At 52.6% G+C, this 27985-nt stretch overlaps 1 protein-coding gene across 1 annotated transcript; it reads left to right on the top strand.

Annotated features, from left to right (window-relative positions):
• The first annotated feature begins 3 nt into the window (after positions 1–3).
• MFN2 (mitofusin 2) lies at positions 4–27775 on the top strand. The gene is given in 20 exon segments (XM_049107271.1): positions 4–156; positions 2480–2625; positions 6909–7087; positions 10611–10746; positions 13559–13721; positions 14416–14540; positions 15405–15513; positions 15634–15741; positions 17005–17158; positions 17380–17447; positions 17594–17715; positions 19503–19629; positions 20011–20115; positions 20361–20463; positions 20878–20903; positions 20905–21099; positions 21799–21954; positions 23309–23505; positions 24345–24479; positions 25846–27775. Coding segments are annotated over 18 exon segments (2274 nt in total). The 5' UTR covers positions 4–156; positions 2480–2625; positions 6909–6912; the 3' UTR covers positions 25916–27775.
• The last annotated feature ends 210 nt before the right edge of the window (positions 27776–27985 follow it).

Raw genomic sequence — 27985 nt, 5'->3', positions numbered from 1 at the left:
CGCCCCCGCGCACGACTGACCGGGGGCAGCGCGGCGAGGCTGCGGCGCTGGTGACGCGCGCGTCCTCCCTCCTCCGCCTCCCCCCGCCTCTCTCCGGGCGGCGCCGTCTGATGACGTCGGGGGCATGATGGCCGCCGCGAGGCCGGGAAGGTGAAGGTGAGAGGGCGAGCGCGCCGCGCGGGTGGGGACGCGCCAGGCCCGGCCCGGCGAGTCGTGAGCGGCGCGGCGGGGACGCTGGAAGGCCGGGGGGTCGGGAGCCGGGCAGGCGGGCGGCCTCGCCGCGGGGGGGGGGTCCCCGGAGGGTCCTGGGCGCCCCGCCCTCGCATCCTTGGCCGCGTCGCCGTCTCGCCTCCAGCCTCCTGAGCGGCGTTCGCCAGCGTCGTTCCCTCAGCTCGCGGGGCCCGCGCTCGCCCCGGGCGGGGGCGGCCTCGCCTCACGCCTCCGCTGAAGGTAAAGCCCCTGCAGGGCAGGTGCCGTGGGCGCGTCCCTAACCGGGCTCCGGGGCGACCTCGGACCGACCCTGTGTCGCCCTCCGCCTGCCACTTCTCTCGCCTCCTCCCCGAAGAGCCTCCGCTGATCGCCCTCCCGACCCTGCGAGGGCGGAGGGGGGCGGCTCCACCGAGTCCGAAACCTGCTTTGCAAAGGGAGGCTGGTCTCGGTTCCGCGCTCGGCCGCCGAATTAGCGGGCTCTTGCGTTTCTTTCTTTCTTTTTTTTTTAAGGGTTCTAAGCTTCTGTTTGCCCCAAGGAATTGAAAATTAAGGAATTTAAAATGAAGTGCTATTTCGTAGCCTCTAGCACACATAGTCTTTGATATGTATTTTTTTTAATTTAAAGATTTTATTGTTTTTATTTATTTATATTTACTTATTCATCTAGATTTTATTTAGATTTTTATTTATTTTATTTTATTCATTTTTATTTATATTTATTTTTTATTTATATTTATTTATTTATGTTTTATTTATTTATGTTTTATTTATTTATATTTTACTTATTTATGTTTTATTTATGTTTTATTTATTTATGTTTTATTTATTTATGTTTTATTTATTTATATTTTATTTATATTTTATTTATTCATATTTTATTTATTCACATTTATTTTATTTATTATTTTATTTGTTTTATTTATTCATTATTTTTATTTATTTATATTCGTTTTATTATTTTTATTTATTTTTATATATTTAGATTTTTATTTTATCTCTATTTTTTCATTTTTATTTATATTTTATTTATTTTTACTTATTTAGATTTTTGTTTTATTTGTATTTATTTTATTTAGATTTTTATTTATTTGTATTTATTTTATTTATGTTTATTATTTATTATTTATATTTATTTATATTTTATTTATTTTTTTATTTATTTATGATAGAGAGAGAGAGAGGCAGAGACATAGGCAGAGGGAGAAGCAGGCTCCATGCACCAGGAGCCCGACGTGGGATTCAATCCAGGGTCTCCAGGATCGCGCCCTGGGCCAAAGGCAGGTGCTAAACTGCTGCGCCACCCAGGGAATCATTATTTTATTTATTTATATTTTTATTTATTTATTTTACTTATATTTATTTTATTTATTCATTTTTATTTGTTTATATTTATTTATTGTTATTTATATTTATTTCTTTAGATTTTTGTTTATATTTATTTTATATTTTTATTCATTATTTTTATTTATTTATATTTTATTTTATTTTTATAGTTATTTATATCTTATTTTTTTTATTTTTTTTATTTTTTATTTTTTTAAAGAATATTTATTTATTCATAGAGACACAGAGAGAGAGAGAGGCAGAGACACAGGCAGAGGGAGAAGCAGGCTCCATGCAGAGAGCCTGACGTGGGACTCGATCCAGGGTCTCCAGGATCACGCCCTAGGCTGTAGGCGGCGCTAAACCGCTGCGCCACCAGGGCTGCCCTATATCTTATTTTATATGTGTCTATCTCTCTATTTATTTACTTAAAACACAGAGAGGCAGAGACACAGGCAGAGGGAGAAGCAGGCTCCATACAGGGAGCCCGACATGGGACTGGATCCCAGGACCCCAGGGTCATGACTTGAGCCAAAGGCGGGGCTAAACCGCTGAGCCACCTGGGCTGCCCCACACATAGTCTTTCAATAAGTTCTACTTTTCTTCCTCCCCACCCCCTGCCCCCACGGCCTCAGTTTCACAATCCTTAAGCCCAGTCTTTGTCCCCCTGCACTACCTCCTCTCCTCTCCTCTCTCGACCTGCCTTTACCCAGACCTCCTGCTTCCCATCAGCACACGGCTGACCACATGTGTGTAGCATACGCAGGATTGTCCCCACCTGTGTGTTGTGTTTTTCTCCAGGGCACTTCCTTCGCATCCTATCCTAGTGCAGCCAATGACTAAGCTTCCCTCGGGGATGAGTTTGTTTGGCTTCCAACGTGATTAAACATGTTTTGTGCGCTTTTTCAAACGTGCTCCTTGTTGACATGCTCCTTTTCCTTTCCAGTAAGTCAGAATTGGTGGAGTCAACACAATCAGTAGTCAACCTCAACCTGAGAGACCGGACAGAGGAGAACTCAGATTCTTATCGTCATTTTTGACTCCAGCATGCCCATGATGCCCAACCTGTGAAGGTCTCTCACTATCCAAAAAGTAAGTGGTGGCTGTGACATCTGGCACCCTGGATCTGGGTTGAATGGAAAGGGGTGTGCTCTGCTGGCCACCCAGTGGCACATATCTTGGATGGGGTCATCTTTGCACAGAGCTGGAGTTTTCCAATCTGTGTTGAAAAAAAAAAACTGTATGTCCTTTCTACTTCCTGGAGGATTTCACTGGTAGTGGAGAGAGCCTGTTTAAAGATTGACAGTTCAAAATGTGGCTGGAATCTTTGGGCTCCTTGAAGTTAGTCTCTATCTCCCTTGTTCTCTACTATGCTGGCTCCTCCCTCCCCCTCTCTGCCCAGCAGAGACTGGCTCCTTATCACAGCTCTGCTGGGAGTCTGCTCTGCTCCCTTTACCCTGTATACTCTTTTGTTTCAATTTCTCAGCTTCTCCTCTGCTCCAGTTGTGCCAGCAGACGATCCGTGGACCTATTTTATTTTCCCTGCTAGGAGTTGCTGTGCATAAATCTGGGTAAGGAGGTGGTATGGATTCAGGGACTATGCTTGGGATCCAAACACACCATGCAGTGAATTTTGTTACTGCTATTCCCACGTGCAAGACGCCTAATACTCCTCAACTAATAGCCTAGGTCGAGGTCAAGCTTTTTTTCAGTTGAGAAATGGGTTTGGTTCTGGTCTTAGGTTAACATCTGTTAATACCATGCCCCTAACACTTTCTTGGGGCAGGAGAGGAAAAGTACCAGGATGAATGAGGCTTTCCCCAAAGTATGTTCCTCAGGATTTAAAAAACTGTTACATAGAAGAAAAGTTCCTTTGGATACATTTGTGAAATGTTGCATTAAATACAGTTAAGCTAGTGTCTTTATAACAGGACTTCCTTTCCAAAGTCTTTGCTTTGGTCATGTGCTCTGATGGAGGCCGACCATGGTATATAGTGTTTCATAAGTTTTTTCTACTATGGAAAAACTAGCAAGTCTATAAATTTTTATCTGGAGCATTGGGTGTACTACATTTTTGTGGACCATACTATGGGAAATGTTTCTGTAAACTATCAGAAACCATGACTTGAAGAGTATTTTGTGGCTACCACAACAGCTTGAAGCATGCCACATAATGTATAGCTGATAGTAGAGCTACTCTGACACAGCTGGCCCCAGGGGACTGGCCACCACATGCCTGTGGTGAGCCCTGCCCTAAAGTAAGGCCCATCAGGGCTTCCCAGAGGAGGAACAGGAACCCAGCTGCTTCCTACCACTCTGTAAGGGTAGGAAGCCAGCAGGCAAAGCCCCAAGATAGTGGGGGCCCTGTCTTGGCTTGTGTGTGCGTATTCTGCAGCTTTGGTCCATCTGCATGTGTGTATGTCCAGCTTGCTCTTTGAAGGATCAGATTTGGAATATGAAAAGTTCAACTCTCTTGATTCCCTGAGCTCCAGACACTAAGAAACAGATGATTCACCAAAAGCTGCTCTTTGAGAAAAAAGTAGATTTGTGTATTCCAGGGATGGAAGGGTAAGAAGGCACTCCCAGTAAGGGGCATTCACTAACTCACCCATGTCTCTCTCAGTTGTGGAGGAAGAAAGTGGAAATGGAAGTAGGTTACAACTCTGTCAGACTTTCTGGTAACTCATTGGGTAGATGAGGAGACAGTGTGATTAAAAAACCCAAAAGTCTGGTAAGGTTGCATGTCCTTCTTGGAGATGTCAGGGAAGGCTTCACAGAGAGTGTGACACTAGAGTTGGGTCTAGAAGGACAATAGGAATGCCAAATGGGTGAAAAAAGAGGATTCCAGGCCAGAAGCAGCAACACAAACACAGAACCTCAGCTTGGGAGTTAACCAAGCCAGAGAAATCAGACTGTTTGGATGGGTTGGAGGTGGATCCATGAGGGAGGGCCGGGGCACGTTGCTGCAGGCCGGGGAGTGGTGAGAGCAGGTTAGCTTCTGGACTGGTGTGACTCCGAGCAGATCCTGTAACCTTGACCCACGACGCTTTGACCAATGTGCGTGCCTTCTAATCTTACACTTACTAAACACTAACGTTTTTAGTTCCATATCCTTTGGGCTTGGCAGCAATGACCCAGAACTTGAAAACACATGCTTCTAGATCCCTGATCTCAGGGAACTTTCTGCCTGCCAGCAGGTCGCTTCTCGGGCTGGGCTCTGCAGATCCTCAGCCCTGAGCAGACCTGTTTACTGGATTCCCTATGGCAGTGGTGGGGGAGCCCTGGGTGTGTTGGTGGTGATGTCTCTGCCCTTCCCCAAAGGCGAAGTATTTGAGGGGAGAGTCATGTGATCTTGCTAGTGGAGTTTTTCTTGTTGCTTTATAACATGTGAAACTACCTGTAACTAGGTACTGTGTCTCCTCAGTCTGCGTGGTGTCACACTTGTCATGCACATGAAGTATTCCAGGCTCTGAGGTTAAATAACCTGCCCAAGTTTATGCGGCCCAGAAAGAGGACAATTTGATCCTAGCTCTGTCTGATTCCACAGTCTCCTCTACAGCTGTATCACACCCTATCCTGTACCCCTTTTCTTTTCCTTTTGATGCTTTCCTCTTTTTGCACTCATCCCCTGTTTCTTTGAGAGTCTCACCTGCGGGGCCACGTGAAGCCTGATTTCAGTGCACTCTTCAGCTTTGGAGGAGCCAGTGGTGTTTCTTCCCAATTCTTCTTCTTTCACGTGACCTCAGAAGTCCGTGACACATGACCTCCTCCCTAAGAAAATCAGTTGTAAGTTTTACTGAGGAGGAAGGTAGAAATGGACATACAGTTACTTGTCTCTCCTGTCTCCCTAGAAAGCATTAAGGAAGTAATTTGTAGGTTTAGGTGAAATGTGGTTATTTCCCTGTGGGTCTGTCCACTCTGTGGGATGATTTTTTTAAAGATTTTATTTATTCATGAGAGGCAGAGAGAGAGAGAGAGGCAGAGACACAGGCAGAGGGAGAAGCAGGGTCCATGCAGGGAGCCCGACGTGGGACTTGATCCTGGGTCTCCAGGATCACACCCTGGGCCGAAGGTGGTGCTAAACCGCTGTGCCACTGGGGCTGCCCTCTGGGATGATTAAATCCTGAGAGCCAGTTTTCAGTTGTTTTGCACTTTCTCTAGATGTTCTTTCTGCTTCTCAGGGGCTTGTTCAGTGACCTTTGGCACCCTTGGGAGATTTCTTGTGTGTGTTCACTCGTGAGCCTCCTCATCCCAGGTGCAGTGAGTGCTGAGTGCTGGCTCTGACAGCTAACGTGCTGTGACGGGGGCGGCTGGGGAGGGAGTGGACCACAAGAATTTACTGGGTGTGGAACCATAGGACCAGGCACACGCAGCTGTGCACACTGCCCCCATCCTTGGAGGAGCCTTTGCCCTTTGACATCCAGGATCTGAGGGTTCTGCAGGAGCAGGCACTTGCAGGAGCAGAGATTACCAGCCACCTTCTCTGGTCTGTTTGCCTCTCTGGAGTTTGACCAAAGATCTCTAGAACTTTGGAATTAAGCTTCACAGCCCCTAACATATCACTGCTATTTGAAAAATATGAGCCCTAAAGATGTGTGTGTGATCGAGAGCAAGAGAGCTACCTCCCCAGAAACAGACTGCTGAGAAGCAGGTGTTCTTAGTGGTTGTCCTAGAATGGTGGTGGGGTTATGGATTTTTCCTTTGGTTTCTACATTTTCTAGAGGGCACACGTTTATAATGAAAGAGACTAATAACCTGTTTTTAAGTAAACAGCAGAAGTAGACCTCTGTCACTTGAGCATCACCCGTCCTTGTCCACTCCCGACCACCATTAAAAATGAAAACAAAAGACTGTTAGGAATTAGGGCCATCGTGGCCTGGACAGCACACTGGCCAGGGGAGTGTGTTGGGGGTCATGGACCTTGAGTGTCACTTTGCTCTCACTGTTTTCGGTATTGAGTGCTTTCTCTCAGGTGCGTGATGTGTAGGAAAGAAGTGAGATTTTAGTCACGCTTTTCTGCCTAAGGCTGAGAGGTGGGCTCTCCGTGTGTCCCTTCCTGATTTCTGCCTGGCCCTCTGAGGGGGTGCGGGCAGGGCCTGCCCCTGGTCAGTAGGTGAGGATCAGCCAGCCCAAGGCCTCAATGCAGGGCCCTGGCTCCAGCCGAGTGCCTGTACCCTGTGACAGGGAAACTGCCCACAGGTCCTCAGCGGTCGCATCCTACTCTCATCTTGCTGACCCAGGTCTAGTCCTGGAGGGCCCGTGCTCTTGGTGGTCCCCAGAGCTGGCCCCAGACCTCCCACTGCACCTTGCCGCGGCCCTAGCAGAACGTCCACGCTGGGCGTCCCTGGCTTCCCTCACACTGTCTTCTTTTGCAGCGCGATGTCCCTGCTTTTCCCCCGGTGCAACTCCATCGTCACAGTCAAGAAGGACAAGAGACACATGGCTGAGGTGAATGCTTCCCCACTCAAGCACTTCGTCACTGCCAAGAAGAAGATAAATGGCATTTTTGAGCAACTTGGGGCCTACATCCAGGAGAGCGCCACCTTCCTTGAAGGTGAGACAGGCAGCCTGCTTGGCCAGGCGCACTCATCTCTCAATTTCCAGATTTAGGTGGGAGGATTTGGGGGTGGGGAGGTAGAGCCTGGCTGTTGGGGAGCTCCTGCCCAGATAGGTTGTCACCTTCAGGATTGTTCTGCTCTTGGAATTGGGTAGGATTGGGCTCCAGGGAGATGGGGCCAGAAAAACAAGGGACCCGTCATTCAGGAATTCTGTGCCATTGAATCGTGAGGGGTAGGTGACTCTTACCCCACGTAGAGGACAAACAGGCAGGGGTTTTGAGACTTGCTCAGTACCAGCAGGTGACACAGCAGAGCTTTACTGGGTGTCTCTGACTCTTGAACCCAGGTGTTTTCTCTGGCCTGGTTCTGGCCACCATGCATACCAGGCCCTGTGTGGGCATTGGTTGTCCCTGACCAGGGTGTTCTTTCTCTGGTATTTATAGTCAGTGGGATCATGCATCGGAAACTTGCGTCACTGGCACCTTTTCCACTAGTTACTAATTTGAGTGCAGCCTCTAGTTCCTGCTCTATCAGCAGAGGAGGGCGGGGTCCCGGCGCCCCAGTCAGTCGATTGCCAACACCAGCCCCTGGCTTTCTCAAGCTCCCTGTCTAGAAGGCACACATTGGCTCCTGTGTCTGCGATTGTCAGCAAAGACCTGGTAGCTGAGTCTCATTTGCCCTTGGTTTCCCTGTTTGTGAAGGAGGCGCTCAGGCGAGACCGGGGCTTTCTAAGTTCTAGTCTACACAACTCTCCAGGTTGGGTGGAAATGCCCTGGGGACACACTTCACCCTCCACTTTCTCCTAGAGAGTCTTGGCTTCTGGTTGGTTGGTTCACATGACGGGCCGCTTCTTAAGGCTCCCTTACAGCAGAAAGGGGGTACTTCCAGGCCAATGGTCTGAGTGTAGCCCCCCAAATTCACATGTTGGAATTCTAAGACCTAATGGGATGGGGTTAGGAGGTGGGGCCTCTGGGAGGTGATTAGGTCATGGTTGGGGGCGCTCATGAGTGAGGTTAGTGCCCTTGTAAATGAGACCCCGCAGAGTGCTCTAGCTGCCTTCCGTCACATGAAGGTACAGCGGGAAGTCTGTGACCTGGGAGAGAGCCCTCACCCCAGTAGGCTAGCGCCCTGATCTGAGACTTCCAGCCACCAGAACTGGAAACAGTACATTTCTGTTGTGTATGAACCACCCAGTCTGTGGCATTTCATTACAGCGGCCTGAGCAAACAAAGACTGAGAATGGACACTCTATGTCCTGCCTAGCGTTGTGCTTGATGCAAGAGAAGTCGTTCCCTACGTGTTTCCTAATTCAAAAATCTGATTTTTAAAGTTACAAGATTGGTAGTTGAAATTATTCCAGTTCATTAGCCATTTATTTGGAGCAGCTCAGGTGTGCCTGGCACTGCATGGAGAGATGGGGGAGATCAGGCCACTCCTCCCAGAGCCCAAGCTGACCGCTGGTGCTGCTCTGAGCCACTTCCTGAGGTGGTGCTGTGGATGAGCACGTGCTTAATGAGGGTGTTTCTGTGCTGGCATCAGGAGTGGGTGTTTGATTGAATATGAGGCCTCTCTTGTTGGTGGGGTGGAGGGAAAGAGCTGGAGTGCTCCTGAGATGTGTTTAGGACTGCCCTGGCCAGGGGAGGGCCTAGTGACTGCCTTGGTACTGGACTCTAAAGACTAGTCAGTGTACTGGCTGTTTCTTTTAGGTGTGACCACATGCTTAAGAACCCAGCTTCCTTTCGGGTACATTCCAGAGGCCTCGCCCCTGTGCCCTTAGGTGGGAGGAATGGTGATGGTCTGAGGCTGAGGTGACCAGTGGACCTGGGAGGCCTTGTTGCTTTGGTCACTTCCTTTCATGGCATCATGTGGAGGAGACTCACTGGGTGGTCCCTGAGTGCCCCTTGTCAGCCCAGTGGTTCACAGCTAACCTAATCTGCCTGGGCTGCCGTGACAGAAATATCACATAGGAGGTAGCTTATCAACAACAGAAATTTACTTGTCACAGTGCTGGAGGCCAGGAAGTCCAAAGTTAGGACACCAGCAGATTCGGCGTCCAGCGAGGGCTACCTTCCCGGACTGCTGTCTTTCCTCTGTACCGTCCTTGGTAACCACATGGCAGGAGTTAGCAAGCTGTCTGGGTCTCTGATACCAACACTAGTGTCAGTCATGAGGGCTGCACCATCATGACCCATTCCACGGCAGGGGCATAAACACTCAGGCCGTTGAGCAGTGAGTGTGTTCCAAAGGGCCAGACACCCGTGTATGTGGGCCAGCCTTCCTGGTGTGAGTACTAGATGGGATGGGGCAGGATCTTGCTCAGTTGTTCCCATCATCTGTTGTCCATCTGCCTATCAAGGCCACTGGGAAAAAGCAGTGAAGTGATCCCAGTACCTGTTAGTTTAGCCAGTATTGTGCATCTGCTAAGTGCTGGGACCACACGGGAGAGGATGCAGGTGAGCTTGACAGTTACATCATGGTGAGGTAAGCAGAAGGTGGAAGAAGTACAGCGTGCTTTGGGAGCACAAACAAGGAACCTGACTCAGGCTGGGGAGAGCCAGGGAGGGCTTACAGGGGCTGTGCAGTCCATGCTAGGCTCGAGGCTAAGTGAGAATAAGCCAGAGCACCTCAAGGTAGTGGATCTGTGCAGGGAGGGGTTGGGGTGCACTGAGCAAAGCCCGGAGTAATGGGGAGGCAACATGGCGAGGGTGGGGACATGGTGAGGTGCCATGTGAGATGGGGCTGGTGAGAGGCCTGGCTGGAGCTGTAAACAGGGTGGTTCAGGAAGGGTCTTGCGAAGGTGCATGGGCTCCCAGTCCTGGTTCTGCCATTTAAAAAAGTGTGTGACCGAGAAATGACAAGGAGTGAGTGAGACCGTGTTTGGAAGGTAATGAGAACAGTGCCTGGTAGGTAGTGAAACTGTGTTCGTTAAGTGAAATACATACAAGTGATTGGCAGTTAACATTCAAGTGTTTACTTTCTGTATTTTGTTCATTTAATCTTTGCAACAGTGGTAGGAGGAAGACACTCCTGTTGCCTTTAAGAGTCAGGAGACTAGGGATCCCTGGGTGGCACAGCGGTTTGGCGCCTGCCTTTGGCCCGGGGCACGATCCTGGAGACCCGGGATCGAATCCCACGTCGGGCTCCCGGTGCATGGAGCCTGCTTCTCCCTCTGCCTGTGTCTCTGCCTCTCTCTCTCTCTCTGTGACTATCATAAATAAATAAAAATTAAAAAAAAAAAAAAAAAAAAAAAAAAAAAAAGAGTCAGGAGACTAAAACGCCAAAAGGTTCATTTGCCTGAGGTCGCAAAGCTGGGAGGAGGGGAGAAGCAGTATTTCCCTTGCACTGGCACCCAGGCAGTCTTGCTTCCAGGCCTTGTTCGGAACTGCTAGGCTGCAGCCCCACAGTAGGGATCCAGCCTTTGGCAGGCAATGGCAGGGAGTGCTGGTCTCTGAGGCCTGCAGGCTTGTGATTGTGGAACTGCCTTGACTGCGGTAACTCATTTTCAATCTCAACCCCCAGACACCTACAGGAATGCGGAACTGGACCCGGTTACGACAGAAGAACAGGTTCTGGACGTCAAAGGCTACCTGTCCAAAGTGAGGGGCATCAGTGAGGTATTGGCCAGGCGGCACATGAAAGTGGCTTTTTTTGGCCGGTGAGTCTGTGAAGCCCTCACAACTTCTTCCTGGCTGGACAGAGAGGGGGCACTTTGGGATATTAACCTCTTACCAGGCATGTGGTTTGTAAATATTTTCTTCTGTTCCTAGGGTTGCCTTTTTACTCTGTTGCCTGTGTTCTTTGATGCACAGAAGTGTTTCATTTTTATGTAGTTCCATTTATTCTCTTTTGCCTGTACTTATGGTGTCATATCCAAGAATTTGCTTAATTCAGTGTCCTGAGGCTTTTCCTGTTTTTTTTTTTTTTTTAAGATTTTATTTATTTATTCATGAGAGACACAGAGGGGTAGAGACACAGGCAGAGGGAGAAACAGGCTCCATGCAGGGAGCCCGACGTGGGACTCGATCCTGGGTCTCCAGGATCACACCCTGGGCTGAAGGCGGCGCTAAACTGCTGAGCCACCCTTGGCTGCCCTTTTCCTCTGTTTTTTTTTCCAAGAGTTTTATAGTTGTAGTCAACCGTTACACTTTGAGGTCTAGTAGATACTAGACCTGCACTAGTAGGTATCTAGTATCTAGTAGAAAGTATCTAGTAGATATTTTCCTGCACCCCTGAGCCGTTCTGCAGTTCTCAGCAGACCCTGGGTATCCTGTAGTTGGAACTAGGCTCTGACACGGTCTTCCTGGAGGGAGCATCAAATCTTATAGGTTAAGGGCCCAGTCCCACAAGACTGGCCTCCTTTCTGATGCTGTTGGGAATCCTGTGCTTCTCTCCCATTGGCGGTACAATGGACCTCCCTGTGACTCCTCAAGTTTGGTTAATTTGCTAGAGCCACTCACAGAGCTGAGGACGCACTGACTTACATTTACTGGTTTGGTGTAAAGGACACAGAAGAACAACTTGATGAAGAGGTACACAGGGTGAGGTCCAGAAGTACTATGCTCCAGGCATGTGGATGCCTTCATCAACCTTGAAGCTCATCAAACTTTGTTCAAGATTTTTTATGGAGTTGAATCCACAGCCCACATTCCCTGAAGTTGGTGTGTGGGGCTGAAAGTTCCAATGCTCTCATTTGGTCTTTCTGGTGACCAACCCATTTTGAGAGTAGGGAGCCACCCTCGATCTGCTCATCAGCATAGGCGCAGGTGTGCTCAAAAGGGGCTCCCACGAAAGGCAAAAGACACTCCTGTCACTTAGGAAATTCTAAAGATTTTCAGAGTTCAGTGGCAGGAATGGGTGATAAAAAACAAATACATTTATTATTTTATCATAGTGCCTTCAAAAAAGTTAAAATCTAACACAGGGAGAAGGCACCGGGACAGGTTGGATGCTATATACACACAGGCGTTATCCGAGGAGTAGGCACTCTGCCTAATGACTCTTCAGGGAGAGAGGGCAGGGATGGGGCAGAGAGAGAGAGAGAATATTAAGCAGGCTCCATGACCCTGAGATCATGACCTGAGCCAAAACCAAGAGTCCAATGCTTAACCGACTGAGTCTCCCAGGTGCCCCTAGCCAAGAGGGTTTTAAATTTTTTTTTTTAATTTTTATTTATTTATGATAGTCACAGAGAGAGAGAGAGAGAGGCAGAGACACAGTCAGAGGGAGAAGTAGGCTCCATGCACCGGGAGCCCGATGTGGGATTCGATCCCGGGTCTCCAGGATCGCGCCCTGGGCCAAAGGCAGGCGCCAAACCGCTGCGCCACCCAGGGATCCCCGCCAAGAGGGTTTTAAAGGGACAGGGGTCATTCATCAGTGAGAAGGTGTAGGGGCCTATAACATTTTCTGATTCTGTGTTAATATAGTGGTGCCTGTTTACAGCTTTCAGTGCTCAAGGGTAATGCAGGAGGTCTAATGCCTGTTCTGTGATGTGTCAGGGCTTTCTATTCTCCTACAAAGGGAATGTATGATTTATAGATAGGCAAGGAGGGTTGGTAAATCAGTCACATGCACTTAGGAACCTCTATTAAAGGTCCCCATGCTAGGGATGCCTGCGTGGCTCAGTGGTTAGGCATCTGCCTTGGGCTCAGGGTGTGATCCCAGGGTCCTGGGATCGAGTCCCACATTGGGCTCCCCACGGGGAGCCTGCTTCTCCCTCTGCCTGTGTCTCTGCTTCTCTCTCTCCATGTCTCTCATGAATAAATAAATAAAATCTTGAAAGTAAAATAAAAATTTTTTAAAAAGTCACCATGCTCGTTATGAAGATCAACGTGGCCCTGACCTCAGGTGTGGTCCTCCACTCCTCGGGGCTGTCATTTCTACAACCTCGTCTCAGAGATGTGGCCCTCACTTCACCGGAAGGTAGAAGAGGGGTGTGACTGGCGAGAATGCTCCAGTCATCTCCCCAGTCGTGACAGTTACCCTGGGGACTGAAGTGTGGGGCTTCACGTGTGAGAAGGAACATGATGAGAGAAAAGCAAGAAAATAGGAAAATAGGCCTTTGGTGGAAAGCCAGGGACGTTGGGGTAATTCAGCTCAGGTCATTCAGACTGAGGAAGACCGCCCCGGGGATGAGCCCGTGGTTTCCAGTAGAAGCCGAGGGGGTTCCCCTTTAGAGGTGCACAGGTCGTGTCCACGGTGATGCCAGGGGCTTACAGCAGCCGGCGGACTCCAGGAGTGGTTTGGTGTCTGCGTGCTGGGGCTGCTCAGCGGGAGCCGCTAGCAGGGAGGCTGCCGTGATGAACCAGCACAGCGCAGGCACCGGCCAGAGGCATTTGTCCACCCGCCGCTCTGCCTGGCTGGGTACGGGTGCCCCCGCAGAGAACGAGACTTTGGGCTTCGAGGCCGGCAGTCTCGCTGTGGGAGCCTGCAGTGCCGGAGCTTCCCTGATGGCCCATATCCCCTTCCAGGACGAGCAACGGGAAGAGCACTGTGATCAATGCCATGCTCTGGGACAAAGTTCTGCCCTCCGGGATCGGCCACACCACCAATTGCTTCCTGCGGGTCGAAGGCACAGATGGTCATGAGGCCTTCCTCCTCACAGAGGGCTCGGAGGAGAAGCGGAGTGTCAAGGTGAGGGTGCTGTGGGGGTCCCCACCAGCTGGAGTGCGCAGCTTTGGGCATGCTGGCGGCCTTGGAGCTTAGACCAACCAGGACGTCCCTTGTGACCCGGCCATCGGCAGCCCCTGGGAGACAGCGGTGCCCCCCATGGAGGGAGGTGGGAAGCCCTGTTGGAGCTGAGCTGTCGAGGAGGTGCCAGGGATTCAGGGAGGCTTGAAGACCCTGAGCACCAGGAGTCAGGAGGCCCCAGTGCCTTGTGTGATGCCAAGCAGGGGGGCTGGCCCCTTCCTCTGCCGTGAAGAGCACCTGTGCCCCGTTTCCGGAGCGGTTGCTAGACAGCGGTTCTCACTCTGGCTCTGTGATTCTGAATCAACAGCTAGCGGCCTGTCCGTGTTTATTTTCTGAGAGCCATTTGCTTTCCTGTTTGGGGCCAGATGTTGCTTTCAGTTCATAAAGAGCTCATCAGTGCCAAATAACTGCAGCTTTAGGACAACATCCAAGAAAGAAGTTTGAGAGAGGAGTGAAGAATAGTGGTTTCTGACTTTCAGCTCCCAGCTCTTGGCTTTTCCGTGTGAAATGGAAGAAGGGGTGGCAGGTCAGGCTGCAGTTGGGCCGCCGTACCGTGCGTGCCAAGCTGCATGGGCAGCCTCCTGCTTGGCGACTTCCTCAGCCCTGAGCTCTCTTCCTTTCCCTCCTCCCCCATTAGACTGTGAACCAGCTGGCCCATGCCCTTCACCAGGACGAGCAGCTGCACGCTGGCAGCCTGGTGAGTGTGATGTGGCCCAACTCCAAGTGCCCGCTTCTGAAGGATGACCTTGTGCTCATGGACAGGTAAGAGGGAAAGAGCCTCCCTGGGGTCCAAAACGGGCAGTCCCCAGGTCTCTGTTTCTGTGTCATCCGGGCCAGGGTCCCCAGGGCCTGTCATTGCTTAGACTGCCTTTCAGACTGGCGCAGCCAGGTCCTCCTGTCCCCTGGATCTCCTGGGGGCTGGTTACTGTATCCATTGCCATCACTGCGCTGGAGATGTCCCAGTGATGGTCTGTCAAGGGGTAGGGGGGTGGGGGGCGGGGGGCGCCCAAAAGTTAAGCAGGGTCTCAGCCTCAACCCAATGTTGGTGCGCATGTTAGAGGTGGGAGCTGGTGGTGGTGGGGTCCGTGTGGTATTCTGCGTCTCTTGAAGGAACACTTTGGGGACGGGTTAAAACTCCTCTGGGAAGTACAGCACTATAGTTCTTATGGGACTCACGTGTAAAATTTTATCTTAATTGTGTATCTCCAGGGTAAAGTTACAAATGGTTATTTTTTTTTTTCTTAAAGATTTTAATTCTTTATTCATGAGAGAAGCAGAGACATAGGCAGAGGGAGAAGCAGGTCCCCCTCAGGGAGCCCGATGTGGGACTCGGTCCCAGGACCCCAGGGTCACGACCTGAGCCAAAGGCAGATGCTCAGCCACTGAGCCACCCAGGCATCTCCACAAATCATTGTATTTAAAAGTGGTATAGAGATGGAACAAAACATTTTCAAACCATCCAGAAGGGTATGAAATGAAAAGTAAATATCTTTCCAGTAAAAGTCAGGCCGGGTTGCCCTGAGATCTGTGGCTTTGTACTCCTTTGCCTGGCTGCCCTTGGGCCTGTGCAGAGCAAGAATAGGGCCCCGTGTGTGTGCCTGATGACAGTGTGCCCACCACCCCTAGCCCTGGTATCGATGTCACCACGGAGCTGGACAGCTGGATTGACAAGTTTTGCCTGGACGCCGATGTGTTCGTGCTGGTGGCCAACTCAGAGTCCACCCTGATGCAGACGGTAACCGCTCCTCCTCCTCTTCCTGTGCCCCAGAACCCAGCTGAGCAGGAAGGGGGGCGTGAGGCTCACAGGGCCTTGGCCGCCAAAACCCCTCCTACACTGAGATCTTTCCCCCATCAGGAGAAGCAATTCTTCCACAAGGTGAGTGAGCGCCTGTCCCGCCCAAACATCTTCATCCTCAACAACCGCTGGGATGCATCTGCTTCGGAGCCTGAATACATGGAAGAGGTTGGTGGCTCTTTATTCGCCAGTCTGGGGAGTGCCGCCCGTGTGTCTGCCCAGGGCCTCTTCCAGCCTATGACTGAGTTCACCACCAGGGATTTCCCCTGCATTCCCTGGGGTCCCTGTGGTGTCCTCTGAGGGCTCTGAGAACGCTCCCGCCACTTCCCCCGTTCCCCTCCCCGGCTTCCTCTACTCTTCAGACGGCTGCCTTCCGGGTCTGAAAAGCGTCCGCAGCACTTAAGCAGCTCCCTTGTCTGAGGCCTGTGCTCACTTCGGTTCATAAAGAATGAATCGCAGTAGAACAGGCTCAGCCTTCGGTAGACAGCCAGGAAAGAAGCTAGGAGGAGGAGCGGAGAATACTTGATCCTCCCTGACCGTTCATAAATCTTTACTTGTTCTGTGTGGAAGGAAAGGGAAGAGATGGGAGTGATAGATTGGTGACGGGGGATGAAGTGCACAGCCGCCAGCTGACGCCAAGCAGTGACTGGGACGCTCCTCGCCTGAGAGGTGGATGTGACACAGTTGTTGAAAGGAAGAAATGGGCTAACGTTGAGGAAAGCAGCTGGCAGGAGAACCCTGGGATTTCAGAGCTAGAAAGGATATTCCAGTGGTGGCGCCCACTCATTTCATATTCGAGGCCCTGGGAGGACTCGGCTTGGCAGGATGGAGCCCAAGGTTAGGTTCCTTTCCTGGAACCTGGCTCGCGGGTTTCTTTCCTCCTGGGGCAGCACAGTGAGACCGTGTGCTGGTTCTCACAAGGGGCAGTTTGGGGCATATTTAAGCCTGCCTTTTTCCTTTTAATTTAAATTTTTTTTTTTTTTTTTTTTTTTTTAATTTTAGAGCACAAGTGGTGGGGAGGGGCAGAGGGTGAGGAGAATCCCAAGCAGGCTCCATACTGAATGTAGAGCCCAATGTGGGGCTTGATCCCAGGACCCTGAGATCATGACCTGAGCCCAGCTCCAGAGTCGGATGCTTAACCGACAGAGCCGCCCAGGCGCCCCCCGCATGTTTAAGCATTTCTGCTTCTATTTGCATGAAATAGTTGTGGCAGCCTATACCCCACGGAGCCCCTGTCATGTGGCTTTTGGGGAGCGTGGTGGCTAGAGAACTGACGGTGGGAGATGAGGTCGTGTGTGTGTACATTTGGAATAGTGGGCGTGACTCTATTATATTACATGTTCTTTAGAAGAAAGGCACAGGGGGCTGTGGGCTCCGTCAGGAGGGGCCACCGGCACCCCACCTGGTCTCAGCCATCCGCTTGGGCCTCAGGTGCAGCGGCAGCACATGGAACGTTGTACCAGCTTCCTGGTGGACGAGCTGGGTGTGGTGGACCGAGGCCAGGCCGGAGACCGCATCTTCTTTGTGTCTGCCAAGGAGGTGCTCAACGCCAGGATCCAGAAGGCCCAGGGCATGCCCGAAGGAGGTGACACTCGAACGGACTTCCTTTCCCCTGGTGTTTAGGCTAAGTCTGCTTCTAGAAGCTGGTTCTGAGAGTGAGGCAGTAGGAAGAGCCTTGAGCAAGAAGCTCTTTGCTTCTCGGCCACTGTTTTAAGCCCTGTGTCCTGTCTGCTTAGCTTTGGGGGATTTCATCCCTTGCCCCTGCTGAGCAGTTACCTCCGGACTCACGTGGTGCAATTCTCCTAGGGGGCGCTCTTGCAGAAGGCTTCCAAGTGAGGATGTTTGAGTTTCAGAATTTTGAAAGGAGATTTGAGGTGAGCCCTTTGATTCCGGTATCTGGTTATTCTGTGCCTCCCCGGTGCCCACCAGCCGTGTCCCTGTTGGTGAACGCCAGAGCTTGGGCCGTGGCTGGTGGACCCTGGTGGCCTCTGCCTCCCTCAGCACCTCTTGTCTGTCCCAGGAGTGCATCTCCCAGTCGGCAGTGAAGACCAAATTCGAGCAGCACACAGTCCGGGCCAAGCAGATTGCGGAAGCGGTGCGTCTCATCATGGATTCCCTGCACATAGCAGCACAGGAGCAGCGGTAAGAACCGAAGGTGGTGTACCCACGGGGGGCAGTGCTGGGAAGTGATCGCCTCATCCCCGCCTGCGGACGGGCCGGCAGAGCCGAGTGCCTGGGTTGCCACCAGGCCTAGTTGGATCCATGAGGAGGAGTCTGGTGAGGACAGCCTTCAGGTGTCTGGCTGTCCCTCGTGGTTCCCTGAAACGCTGCCCCACAGGCACATGTGGAGGCCTCAGCGTGGCACCACACTGAGCACCACGGCATTTCTCAGAGCTTAAAGCAGGACAAATTTGTAATTTTTAAAAAAGATTTTATTTATTTTATTTTAAGTAATTTCTATACCTATTGTGGGGCTCAAACTCAGAACCCGGAGAGTAAGAGTTGCGTGCTCCACCAACTGAGCCAGCCAGGTGTCTCCTCCAGGATCTTTCTTTTTTTTTTTCTTTTTTCTTTTCTTTTTTTTTAATTGATATATTTATTTATATTAGAGAGACAAAGAGGTAGAGGGAGGAGCAGAGGAAGAGAGAGAACCTTAAGCAAACTCCCCACTGAGCGTGGAGCCTAATGCACAGTTCGATCTCATGACCCAGAGATCATGACCTGAGCTGAAATCAATAGATGCTCAACCAAGTGAACCCAGGTGCCCCACCCAGGGCACTCATTTTATAAAAATAACCTTTTTTGTAGAAATTAAAATCTAGGAAAATAGAGAATAACATGAAAACATCTTGCTTCCTTCAACGTTTGCTTTATATTGTTTTAAATTAAGAAAAAAACCATTAAATACCTTTCAATTCTTTAGCCCCTACCCCACCGTCATCCTGCCCATTCCTCAGAGGCAAGCACAACCGTGGATTTGGTGTGTAGCCTTCATCCATTTAAAAAGTGCTTTTACATAAACTCTGAAGAATCTGTAACGCTGCTTGTATGTGCTTTAAACACGCAGACGTCCTGTTGTCCTGGACGTGCCGGTGCACCTTGCGTTTCTCTCTGCTCAGCATTGGTTTTGCCTCCTTCCCTGCTGATTACACAGAGTTGGAGTTTATCACTGTGAACTGGCATAGAGTATTCCCTTGGGACTATACCTCATTTTAAGTTTTTTTCAAATTTAATCTCCAGACCCACCCTGGGGCTTGAACTCACAACCCAGAGATCAAGCATTGGATGCTCCACTGACTGGGCCAGCCAGGCACCCCTCCCGTGGATTGCTTTTTAGTTTCTGTTATTTTCCTATTGCAAACCCTGCTGCTGCTGTGGGCACCAGTTTACGTGTCCGCTTGTGCACGTTTGTAAGAGTCTGTCTGGGATTAACTCCCGGAGGTGGAACTGTTCATCTCAGGGTGTGCGCATTTTCAGTTTTACGTTTTCCTTTGTTGTTCTCTGCGTGTGTTCCCAGTCCCGCCAGCAGCGTGTGCTGGGACTCTGCTTTCCCCGAGCCTCGCCAGCACTTCAGACTCGGTGACTTTGTCAGGCTTGTGCCTGTGTAGAGTAGTACCTCTTTTTTAATTTCATTTCCCCGATGACTAGTGGGGCTGAGCTTTCTGTTTTCCTATGTTAACAAGCAGAACTTGTTGTAAGCCCCCTGAAAGCACCCGCCCCACCCTGCCCCCACGTCTCCCGAGTTGGAGGGAGTTGGGAGGACCTCCGAGTAAGTGGCTGGCACCTGGGAAGGGCGAGAGCGCATCTCTGGGCATGAGTGTGAAACTGCTGAGGCCACAGCAGGGGCACACGCAGGCTTCCCGGTGTCCCCTCGCTCCTCCACGTGACTGGGAGGGGACCCGCTCTTGAAACCACGCGCTTCCTCTCAGAGTTTACTGCCTGGAAATGCGGGAAGAGCGGCAAGAGCGGCTGAGGTTCATTGACAAGCAGCTGGAACTCCTGGCTCAGGACTACAAGCTGCGGATTAAGCAGATCACGGAGGAGGTGGAGAGGCAGGTAAAGATTGCTGCTCCGGGGAGAGCTGGGCTCCAAGTAGCGTCCAGGGTGCTGGGAAGGCGAAAGAGCACACGCGTCCTCATCCTGGGGCCTCTCAGCCTTCCAGAAGGAAGTTGTGGCCCTGACTCGGGCGCATAGTGTCCCCCACCGCCACGGGCTCCCTGGTCCGTTGTGTGACCCAGGGCAAGTCCTCGTCCTCTGGGCCTCCCGTCTGTAACATCCCTTTTCCCTGCGAAGCTGCCCTGCCGTCAGTGAGCCGAGGAGCCTGCCGGCTCTCAGGGAAACTTGTGCGGTGGGTGAGAATCGCTCAGGCTCTCCTGGTGCCGCAGGACGGATCCACGTCGCCCTCCAGCCTGAACGGTGCGCTTTGCTGTCCCGCAGGTGTCCACTGCGATGGCGGAAGAGATCAGGCGCCTGTCCGTGCTGGTGGACGACTACCAGATGGACTTCCACCCCTCCCCAGTGGTCCTCAAGGTCTACAAGAACGTGAGTCGTCGGGCAGCTGGTGTTCTGGGCTTGCCTCTGTCCCTTTTGTCCACTGGGTGGAATCACCGCGCAGGACAGTGATTCAGGGCCCCTCAGCCAGGGCGGCAGGACCCGGGCTTCCCTCAGCACTCTGAGGTCATCTGCGGGGGGCGGGCTGACAGCCTTGGGTTTCCTTGTCCCTTGGCTCCTCAGAAGGGACTCCCGAGGTGGGGTTGCTTCTCTTAACCTCTCCCTTCCGGATTCAGGAACTGCACCGCCATATAGAGGAGGGACTGGGCCGGAATATGTCCGACCGCTGCTCCACAGCCATCAGCAGCTCCCTGCAAGCCATGCAGCAGGACATGATAGGTCAGTGCCTGGGGGCTGGCGGCCGGGGCCTTTGGGATGCCCCGAGGCCCGCTTTGGGGTCCAGTCCTCAGAAATGATTCCCTTTCCTTGTCTGTCACCTTTGACAACGAGTTAGTTCAATACGCTCGGGTTCTTGGGATGTGTTGTGCTTTCAGTCCCCACAGGGAGCCGTCCGGGGTTACCTTATGGGACTGTCACAGGCTGAGGTGTGGCCAGGCTTTCAGTTCACACGGGGCCTAAGTGTCAGCAGGTGTGGAGGGCCCTGGGGAGGGCCACTTGCAGCCCCGCAAGCCCACTCTTCGCACACCGTCAGCACCCTGGGCGGTGGCTGGCACGGCCTCTGTTCCGAGGCCGGGCACCGGTGTGGCCCAGGGCCGAGCTGACGTGGCTTCTCCTCATCTCCCTTCCTGACAGATGGTTTGAAACCCCTCCTTCCTGCAGTCCGTGCGCAGTCAGATAGACATGCTGGTCCCTCGGCAGTGCTTCTCCCTCAGCTACGACCTGAACTGTGACAAGCTGTGTGCTGACTTTCAGGAGGACATCGAGTTCCATTTTTCTCTCGGGTGGACCATGCTGGTGAATAGGTTCCTGGGTCCCAAGAACAGCCGCCGGGCCTTGATGGGCTACAATGACCAGGCAAGCAGTGGCCCTCACCCTGGGCATTGCTGGAGGCCCGTCTGCACCCTGCCTCCAGAAACCGGGACTGGTTTTTTGTTTTTGTTTTAGATTTTATTTATATGATAGCACAAGTGGGGGGTGTGGGGAGGGAGAAGCAGGCTCCTCACTGAGCAGGGAGCCCAAAGGGGGCTCGATCCCAGGACCCCAGGGTCATGACCTGTGCTGAAGGCAGACACTTAGCTGACTGAGGCACCCCGACGTGCCCACAGGGATCGCTCTGAAAGGGGTTTCCTGCCATAACAGCCATGGCACCTGTGCTACCAAATTTTGCCACAAATCAGTTGAGTTTTACCCTAAGCACTGATATTTATGAAATTTAAAACATTAGCTAAACTTATTAAGTATGTAAGTATTAGATGTGGAAGTTTTAGGTTTATCTACATACCATGTTTCTCAATTTAGATCTTAAACCACTCGTGTCCACAGCACTGAATTACTGTGCGTTCTGCTCCTGGTGCACGTCCTACACTTTGGGGGCTGGCCAGTGCTCCCTTGGGGCTGGCACCTCTGTCATGAAGCCTAAATTCTTCCTTGCTGCACACAGGGCTTATTTTTATTGCCTTTTGGGAATTGAAGAGCCGCGCTGTGTCCCTGTTCCCGGACACCTGGCCCTAAGACTCACCGAGTGTTCTTAGCCCTCCTGTCATGTCTCTTCAGGTGCAGCGCCCCATCCCTCTGACGCCAGCCAACCCCAGCATGCCCCCGCTGCCGCAGGGCTCCCTCACCCAAGAAGAGCTCATGGTTTCCATGGTCACCGGCCTGGCATCCCTGACGTCTAGGACCTCCATGGGCATTCTCGTTGTCGGAGGCGTGGTCAGTGACAGGCCCACCTGAGAAGGCTGTGGGCAGGCGGGCAGGCGGGCAGGCAGGCGGGGGCTCCTGCTTTGGCTCAGTGCGTCACAGTGGGCGCGGAGCATTTTCACGTCCACCAGTGACTTTTCACTGTGGTCTCACAGATAGCTGTATAGAGCCGTAGACTAAGCTTTAGTGTGTATCTGTTGACTTCTTTTGGTCTCAGTCCACTAATGTGACGATTAGACAGCACCAGTCCCAGAGGGGGACAACCTCGTTGGCTTGCATAGAGTTAGGATTGGAACTGTGATCTCAAGCCGTGTTTGTCCCCAGCAGGGCCTGCACCACACAACAGGCGGGGAAGAGACTTGAGAAATGGACAGACCGGGGTACTAGAGAGATGGGTGTGCCCAGGACTTCTCTTTGGAGGGGACGCCAAGAGCAGAACTTAAAAGGGTTTAGGACAAAGAGCCCAGGCTGGGCCTTGAACCCTTGCCTGTCTCCTGGTTTTCTTGCCCTTCCCTTTCCACTCCAAGGCATGAGATCGCAGGCTGCCTTCTTGATAACTGGGGTGCTCCCCAGTCCTGACCCCAAGACACACAAAGGCCAGAGTAGGTAATAACACGTTGCGTTTTCCTGACAACATGGCCTTGCTCTTTCTGCCATGGTCTTTAGAGCTACACATTGGTGGAAGGTGTGGCGGTAAGAAAACTGCCAGGAATTGTACTCCGTTTGGAAGGCTGCAGTGGGACAGATCTGGGGCCCCTTGCCCTCCTCTCTGTAGCTGGTGCATGCTGTGCTGCTTTGTTCATGGGCAGTGACCTAGCAGAGGGTTGGTAGCTGAGATGTGGGTCCCTGTTGGTCATGTGACCCTTTTAAATACCCTGTTTTACCCAAACAACCGTGAGAGTTGGGTGAAGAGCATTGTGCGTCTTTTGGGAAGATTGGTTGTTAAAAACTTGCCCAGGTGTCAACCAGGATTAGACAGGCAGCACTGAAGCCGTGATTTTTGGCTTCACATCCACTGCTCTTTGACTGTAACCGCACTGCCTTGAACCAAAGCATCATAGGCCAGGCCAACAGAAGCCACCCACTGAGCAACGAAATGCAGAATGCTTGTCAGTGTCGTCGGGACGGAATGTCACTTTACAGCATGCCTGCATTCGTCTTTAAGAATTCTGAGTGGGTCCATGCTTCTGGTCCTAACACCACTTCCCTACCCCCCACCTTTGCACAAGTCATGTCATGTGGCCAGCACTGAGTTACCCTTGTTTCTGAACTAGGGCTCTTGGGAAGGTCCTGGCTGCGGCAGGCTGAGGGGATGGGCAGGAGGACGGCAGAGAGTCTGTGTCAGCTCATCCCTGTGCCTCTGCAGGTGTGGAAGGCGGTGGGCTGGCGGCTCATTGCCCTCTCCTTTGGGCTCTATGGCCTCCTGTATGTCTACGAGCGTCTCACCTGGACCACCAAGGCCAAGGAGAGGGCCTTCAAGCGCCAGTTTGTTGAGTATGCCAGCGAGAAGCTACAGCTCATCATCAGCTACACTGGCTCCAACTGCAGTCACCAAGTCCAGCAGTGAGTGGCCCCCCCAGTGCCCAGGCACTAGTGCCGGCTTCTGCGGTTCAGGATTTCCCTCTAGCTTTCCTGTGTACCTGGCCTGGAAACCTTCAGGTCCCGAATATCATCTGCCCCTGGCCTTGAGCTGTGCAGTGTCGGCTCTGGGACCAGGGACGGGGAGAGGGGTCTGTCCGGGGTCACCTTATGTCCTGGGTTGGGACCAGGTAGGAAGGAAGGAGGCTACGGGAAGAGCAGGGACGTTACTTGTGGCATTTATTAAAGGTGATCTTGAAGGGCTTGGTTTATAGGTATTGCTGCGAGCTGCTGAGCCACGGCCCTGCCTTCCTGGCACAGCTCTGGGCAGCTGGGGCTGGATTGCCTGGCCTGGCTGCTACAGGGGAGTGCTGGCTTGCCTGCCTTACATCGCTGTGTGGTCAGCCCTTTTTAGGCACCTTGCCCCCAATTTTCCATTTTCTCTGTGAACCCTTGGAAATAGATGCTGTTTGCATTGGCGTCTCCTTTTTCCAAACAGAGAAATTGCACCTGGAAGAGTAGTCTCTTTCCCCCTCCACTGGGTGATGCACAGCAGAGCTGGGATCTGAATCCTGGACTGTTGTGCCCAAGCCAGGGTGCTCCTGGCTGTCCTGACGGTGCTGATGCTGTGCGTGTGGTGGTTGTGACCTGCACAGTCTTGGCAGGGGTAGGGAAGTTTCTGCGGAACTGGGATGGTGTGGGGCCGAGCTGCCAGCGGCTGACACGTGGGCTGGCTGCTGCCCTGTGCTCGCTCGGGTTTAGCCAGTGCCGTGTTCTGCAAAATAGCCTCGTGGACCAGTTGATCCCGACTCCCTCTCCCTCAGGGAACTGTCTGGGACCTTTGCTCATCTGTGCCAGCAAGTCGACGTCACCCGGGAGAACCTGGAGCAGGAAATTGCTGCCATGAACAAGAAAATTGAGGTTCTCGATTCACTCCAGAGCAAAGCAAAACTGCTCAGGTGAGGCCGTCCTGGGAGGTCGGGGGCCTCTGGTGTGCCGCTGGGCACGGTGGGTGCTCCGCTGCTTGTCTGTCTTGGGTGTGGATGTGAACCTCATTATGTCAGGTGGCACACTGCTGGGTGCCGGATACGGCGCCAGCGCTGGAGGTGCAGCAGGATGTCGAGTCGCTGCCCTCCAGATGCTTGCAGCAGGGCCGTGTGGCAGCTGTGGAGGAGCCAGGTGGTGTGGTACCATCGGGTTCCAGGTCACAGGCACCTTCTCCTTAGTGGCATGTGTCTGGCACTTGAGGGGTGCTGTGCCACTCAACCTCAAGGGCTCGTGTGACCCCTTTCCTTTTTCTAAAAGGGAAAACTGGGGCCTCCAGAAGTTAAGTAACTTGTTTGGGGTCCCATAGGAGATGGTCAGGCCAGGAATAGGTGTGTGTGGCTCCAGCACTCTGTGACACTCTGCACATTGATTGTCTTTCATTGTCTCCTGTGTACTCGGAACCCTGGGCTCCCAATTCCGTGGGAGCCCAGGGCCAGGGGCATGCTAGCATTTTTACCCACAGGAGAGCTGCGTAAGGTCCCTGGTGATGGGCAGGGCATGTGTTGGCACCCACATCCCCCGGCGGGCGGGGGGGGGTCCCTGCTGATAGTCAGTGCTTTCCTGGAGAGGATCAATCTCAGGAGCAGGAGGCCTGGGTTCTGGCCCAGGTGCTCATGTTCGGGCAGACTGCAGAGCTTTCTTAGGTCCCCTTGTTTTCATCTATAAAATGGAGCAAGATTTCATGATAGCCACAGAGCTGAACTTAAAAGTGGTGTGCAAAGGTCCTCGGCCTGCTCAGCCCCAGATAACATCAGTACACGGGGACCCTGTGCTTCCTGCCCCCGCCCCTGACGTCAGTGCCAACCCCTTGGCACATAGTGGACTTTCCCTCCCTCGCTGTGTGGATGTGCCCTCCCCGCCCACCAGCTGGGTCAGTCCTTTCCTAGGGACACGCGGAACGACTCACAGGGTGTGTGTGTGTGGTGGGGGCTGCCTCTGCTGCTGTCACCAACAGGGATGGGGTGAAGACGTAAGGGCTGCAGATCCAGCAACGCAACCCCTCTCCAAGAGGCAGGAAAATCTAGTTCCAGACAGTTCAGGGACTTGACTGTGGTCAGGTGACCCGAGCGTGAGGCTTGAGGGTCCGAAGAGCTCGACTTTTGGCTCCAGTGCTACAGTGTGGCTGTAGGAAGTTATGTAACGTCTCTGGCCTCTTCCTCATCTGTGCAGTGGGAGCGATTGAGGCTCCACGTCACGGGAGCTTAGAATAGCCCTTGGCCTGTGACACTGTCACCTGTGATCGGCTCTGAGTGCCATAAAACACCCGTTTCTCTGCAGGAACAAAGCTGGTTGGCTGGACAGCGAGCTCAACATGTTCACGCACCAGTACCTGCAGCCCAGCAGATAGTGGGCAGCCGAGAGCCGGAGCCGCGTGGAGAGGGTGGCGCCGCCAGCGCTGTGGGCTCCCAGCAGCCCTTGCGCGGTTCCCGCCCGTTGCCGCTGCCCCGAGAACGAGAGCACCCCCCGTCTCATACCGTTTTGAGCCCTTAATTGCTAGGTTTTCCCCCTTCGCCTGCTGTTGCAGGAAGACCTGGCTCGTGCCCCTAGAGGAGACTTGTAACGATGACTGTGGACAGCATGGTACAGGGAGTCGAGTGTCTGCTTTGTCAGGTGCGCTGGTGGAGACTCCCGCGAGTGCTTGACGGGGTCTGGGAACTGCCCGCACCGCAGAATGCCTGTTTGCTGTCACGCAGGCCCCCTCCTCCGGCCGACACTACCGCCAACCCCAGCACCCCTGCCTGCCGCACACCCCAGCACACGCAGAGCAAGGCCGCCTTGCAGGGGTTGAGTTCTTCCCAGGTTGCATAGGAATAAGTTCCAGAAAGGCTGAGTCCATCGCAGGAGGGCTGTTGCCTGTGTGTCAGCCTGGCCCTTTCGCTTGCACGCTTCGCTCTGTCGGCAGAACATTGCAGACACGTCCTGGGGGTGGGGCCATGGGGGTTGTAGGCCGAGGCAGCCTGAGGCAGCCTCGTGCGGTGGGGCCGGTGACGCAGAGGTGCAGAGGTGACTGGCTGCAGGGTGGGGCCGCGTGGAGAGAGCTGCCGCTGGTAGCGCGCACGGGGCTCGGCTTCCCTCTCTCACCGCATCCCTTGTTCCGGTCTCGCTCCTTAGCCCGTGTCGTCTGGTTTTGTTGTTGGTCAGAGATGGTTTGGTTCAAGGACGTTCAAGGATGTAGCAGAAGGAAGGATGGTAGAGGGAGGGGGGGGTGGGGCTCGCCCAGGACGGGGGGGGGGGGGGGGGTTGTGGGGGGGGTGGGGGGTGGAATGTGGAGTCCATGGGGAACAGGGAGGCCTCGCCCCTGCCGCCCTTGGCCACCAGTCCTCTGGGCTGAGCCTCCTGTGCCTCTGCGGCTGCAGCTGGTGGGGGACAGCGTGGGAGAGCCAGCCGCCATCCCCCAGCCCTCCCCGCCTCCCCGCCCCCCAGAGCTCTCACTGACCCCCATCTGGCCTCGTGTTGACTTTGAGAAATGTTTCCTGTTGAGTTTGGGATTGTTACTGGTTGGAGTGGGGGCAGGTTCCTGTCTCCACGGTGTTAACTGGGGCAAGCAGCCTTTGCAGTTCAGGTCAGAGAACTTCCTAGAAACCAGCAGGTCCTCTCTCCCAGAAAGAGGTGGGGCTCGTCCTCTTGAATCCCCCCGCCCGCCAGCTTCCGGGAAATGGGTTGGTGGCCTCTGCTCTCCGCCGGTGGCCACGCAGGTGGCATCCTCTCCAGGTGCCCGCTTGTCTCAGCCCTTGAACGCACCTGCTGTGTGGGACACGTGCTGGACTCTGCCGAGACCGCCGCACGGCAGGGGGACGCTGGGAGCTTTTTGTCAGGCCCAGGTGGTGGTCACTTCAGTGTCAGGAAAAATCAGGGTCACACAATCCAGTGAATTTTGTGCTTTTTCGGGGGGAAAAGAAATTACTTAAAAACTAAACATGAATTTTTTTGAATGTAGCCCCTGGGCAATAAACAGAATTTTGAGTTTCTTACACAGTAAGTAGAATGAAATGTTCCCCACTGAGGACAAGACTCCGGCAGAAGTGTGGCAAAAAGCACTTTAATTTAATGCTGCTAACTTTGTGTTTATGTTCCTTTGCTGGAGTGTGAGACCTGCTCGACACAGTGAGTTTCTTGTCTGATGTACTTAAGGTGACAAACTTGCCTGAGTTACTCCTGTATCATTGCTGATAATATTGGAACTAAAATAAAACCTAGTTGGAAACACGTTGCGGGCCCTCAGTTTGCTGCTCTGCAAACCGCGCCTGCAGGCTGTACTTTGAAATGACCTTAACTTTGTTGGGGGGGAAGTTCCACTGTAATCTGCCGTCGGTTCCTCCTTCCTCGGGCTCTTGGAAGGACTCTGATACTCTGAGAACAAAGGACTAACTGATCTTTAAGAACCAGGAAATCTAGAGTGATGTCTTTACAGATTTCG

This window comes from Canis lupus, chromosome 2 (assembly GCF_003254725.2).
Source record: "Canis lupus dingo isolate Sandy chromosome 2, ASM325472v2, whole genome shotgun sequence".
NCBI classification, from domain to species: domain Eukaryota; kingdom Metazoa; phylum Chordata; class Mammalia; order Carnivora; family Canidae; genus Canis; species Canis lupus.
The sequence above is the reverse complement of the archived record's forward strand: the minus strand, read 5'-3'. Positions and strand labels throughout refer to the sequence as shown.